This window comes from Tachysurus fulvidraco, chromosome 11, assembly GCF_022655615.1.
Source record: "Tachysurus fulvidraco isolate hzauxx_2018 chromosome 11, HZAU_PFXX_2.0, whole genome shotgun sequence".
Lineage (NCBI taxonomy): Eukaryota > Metazoa > Chordata > Actinopteri > Siluriformes > Bagridae > Tachysurus > Tachysurus fulvidraco.
In genome coordinates, this window is record NC_062528.1 from 25365704 (window position 1) to 25369362 (window position 3659).

A 3659-nucleotide genomic window follows, 5' to 3' on the forward strand; every position below is an offset into this window, starting at 1 on the left:
TATTTGCATGAATAAATGCACTTAATAAACTGTCTGAATTTCAGCAGTTAATGTTTTGTGTTTTGTCCATCAGTAAAGTCTGCAAAAAAAAAGTGAGTGAACTTCCGGTTGAGACCGGAAGTGTAATTTTCCTGTTAAGCAAAATTTGTGGTTTAGATTTTTGCAACTTCTTATTTTAAAAGTTTTTCACTGTTTAGTCTACAATGTTAGTGTCTGCAGTTTTTACAACTGCTTTGTATATTTGAAGCGTTAAGCTGTAAAGAATAATTAACTAAGGCACTTCCGGTTACACACCAACCATACGTTTGGGGTTTAAATGTATATTTTTTATAAAATATTTTATTTACTTATTGTTTTGTATAAGTTACGTGTAATTACGCTGTTATTACACGCACGGATCTTATAACTGATGTTTTTATTCTTTACTCTGTAACTTGCTTCTTCAGCTTTTATTTAAAAGGAAATGACTTTCATTCATTTAAATAAATATATGTAAACTTCCGGTTGACTCGTGTGTGTGCGTGCGTGGCGAAGGCGGAACGTGATGACGTCACCAGTGAAGCTCTGAGGTGTTTATTGTTCACCGTCGAAGAGAAAAAACAGCGCAGTAAAAAGGGAGTAAAAAAGTGCCGTGTTGCCCCGAACAACCCCGTAAGTGTCGGCCAGAGGGAGCGAGCACCGGGTCCGGATACAGCTGCAGCCTTATATCGTGTCTTTGGTTCGGGAGCCATTTTACAGCCCAGCGGCCGGAGACAGCGGCTTGGACATGGCGTACGCTTATCTGTTCAAATACATCATTATCGGGGATACAGGTACACATACACACCGTGTATACAGATACACAACATACACACACGCTGTCAGCTACACAACACACACACACACACACGCACCGTGTCAGCTACACAACACACACACACACCGTGTCAGCTACACAACGCACATCCTGTCAGCTACACAACACCACAGGCTAACACCGTTAGCACTGATAACCTGTGTGCGCTCAGGCCTTCTCTCTATGACCACTCTGTATGTCTCTCTCTCTCTCTCTCTCTCTCTCTCTCTCTCTCTCTCTCTCTCTCTCTCTCTCTATAAACACCCTGTATGGAGACTATTTCCGCAGTGTTGGACTGAATGACGTGGTAAAGTGAGGGGTGGGAGGAGGATGAGGAGGATGAGGACAGACCCGAGGAGCTGCTGCGATTTTATTACACTTTAAACACGTCACATTGGTGAACGACAAATTATAATATCTCATAAATGTGAACATTAAGCAGTCAGATCTCAGAACTGTAGATCTTTATGTAAATATATAAATCAGCTCTATACCATTCTGTCCACAAGCACTTATTATTATTATTATTATTATTATTATTATTATTATTATTATTATAGTTCAAACTGGGTGTGAGAAGTCTTATTAATAACCTCTATTCCACGCTACTTACTCTCCGTTTTCCCCACCCGTTTTGAGACAAGCCCCGCCCCTTGCTCTGTCATTTGATTTTACGCTATCAATTCCTGCTACAATTAGTCGGAATGTCTGCACCGTCATCAGGCAGCCAATCACAAAACAGGGGGCGGTGTCTGACGGAATATGATTGGAGAAAAGATGCCCTGAGAGCTAGCAATCTGCCTCGACTCAATACAGTAAGATTTGCTCGCTAATTATCAGCACGATAAAAAGAAAACTAAAGCGACTTTAAAGTAACAAACAACATTATTAGTACCAGAGTGTTTGTGAGGTTCAAACTCTAACGTAGGTTAGATTGGAATAATTAACTAAGGATGTTCGTGAAAATGGCGTTCAGTGGAGTTTAACTGCGTGTGTGAGAGAGTGCTCATTATAACCTGTTATAAACACTATAACCTGTTATAAACACACTATAACCTGTTATACACACACTATAACCTGTTATAAACACTAGAACCCCTTATACACACACACCATAACCCCTTATACACACACCATAACCCCTTATACACACACCGTAACCCCTTATACACACACCGTAACCCCTTATACACACACCGTAACCCCTTATACACACACCGTAACCCCTTATACACACACCGTAACCCCTTATACACACACCGTAACCCCTTATACACACACCGTAACCTCTTATACACACACGGTAACCTCTTGTACACACACGGTAACCTCTTATACACACACGGTAACCTCTTATACACACACGGTAACCTGTTATACACACACGGTAACCTGTTATACACACACGGTAACCTGTTATACACACACGGTAACCTCTTATACACACACTGTAACCTCTTATACACACACACGGTAACCTCTTATACACACACGGTAACCTCTTATACACACACTGTAACCTGTTATACACACACTGTAACCTCTTATACACACACTGTAACCTCTTATACACACACTGTAACCTCTTATACACACACTGTAACCCGTTATACACACACTGTAACCCGTTATACACACACTGTAACCTCTTATACACACACTGTAACCCATTATACACACACTGTAACCTGTTATACACACACTGTAACCTGTTATACACACACTGTAACCTGTTATACACACACTGTAACCTGTTATACACACACTGTAACCTGTAATACACACACTGTAACCTGTTATACATCAGTCCTTAAACATGACTGTGTAGGTAATCAGTAGGTGATGAAGGACTTAGATGTTTTTGTTACAGTGAGTATTACAGGCATGGACACTAATAATATTTATATGTATATATTGTATAAATATTTATATATATTGTATAAAACACACACACACACAGCTCTGTATCTGTTCAGTAGTCATGTGGATGTGAGCAGATGGCAGTTTGGGGATAAACAAAGTGAATAATTAAACAAAACCCAGACGCTTTTATGTGTGTTGGGTGTTTTATACACATCACCTCTGTAATAATCATTACATCTTATCACAATACTACATCATATGTGTGTGTATATCACAATACTATATCATATGTGTGTTTATATCACAATACTACATCCTATGTGTGTGTATATCACAATACTACATCCTATGTGTGTGTGTATCACAATACTACATCCTATGTGTGTGTGTATCACAATACTACATCCTATGTGTGTGTGTATCACAATACTACATCCTATGTGTGTGTGTATCACAATACTACATCCTATGTGTGTGTATATCACAATACTACATCCTATGTGTGTGTATATACACAACACCGTTCTCAAACCCAAGGCTGTTTGTCAGGTTTGGTAAAGAAACCCAAAATAATAAGGTTTACTTCCTGATATCTCTAGTCATCTTAAACCCTGTGACTGCTTCCCTATCAGACCCCCCCAGTTTACTGCCCCGTGTGGCCCTGATGAGTGAACAACATGACACGAGTGTTTATCACTAATGTTATTTACAGCTGAGTCTCTTTTATTATAGAGACAACTCTTAAAGTCTTATCTTAGTGTAAACGTCTTCAACTCTGGTCAGGTTTTAGATTCTAAGGAGAAAATAAATCACAGTAATGTGACACTTTCTCAGAAACACATTCCACCCTGTCTGATAGATAAACCTGTAGGTGCCACAGGGTTGTTTATGAAACTGCAGCAGGGCAGAATGTTCTCCAAGGGCAGTAACATGATGTAATCATGTTCAGTACACAAGTAAA

At 39.5% G+C, this 3659-nt stretch overlaps 1 protein-coding gene across 1 annotated transcript in view; it reads left to right on the top strand.

Annotated features, from left to right (window-relative positions):
* The first annotated feature begins 511 nt into the window (after positions 1-511).
* The window catches only part of rab2a (RAB2A, member RAS oncogene family), a 16314-nt gene continuing 13166 nt past the window's right edge, over positions 512-3659 (top strand). Inside the window, exon 1 of the mRNA XM_027138935.2 lies at positions 512-812. Coding sequence (XP_026994736.1) covers positions 767-812 — 46 coding nt within the window. The 5' untranslated portion in view covers positions 512-766. The remainder of the gene's footprint in view (positions 813-3659) is intronic.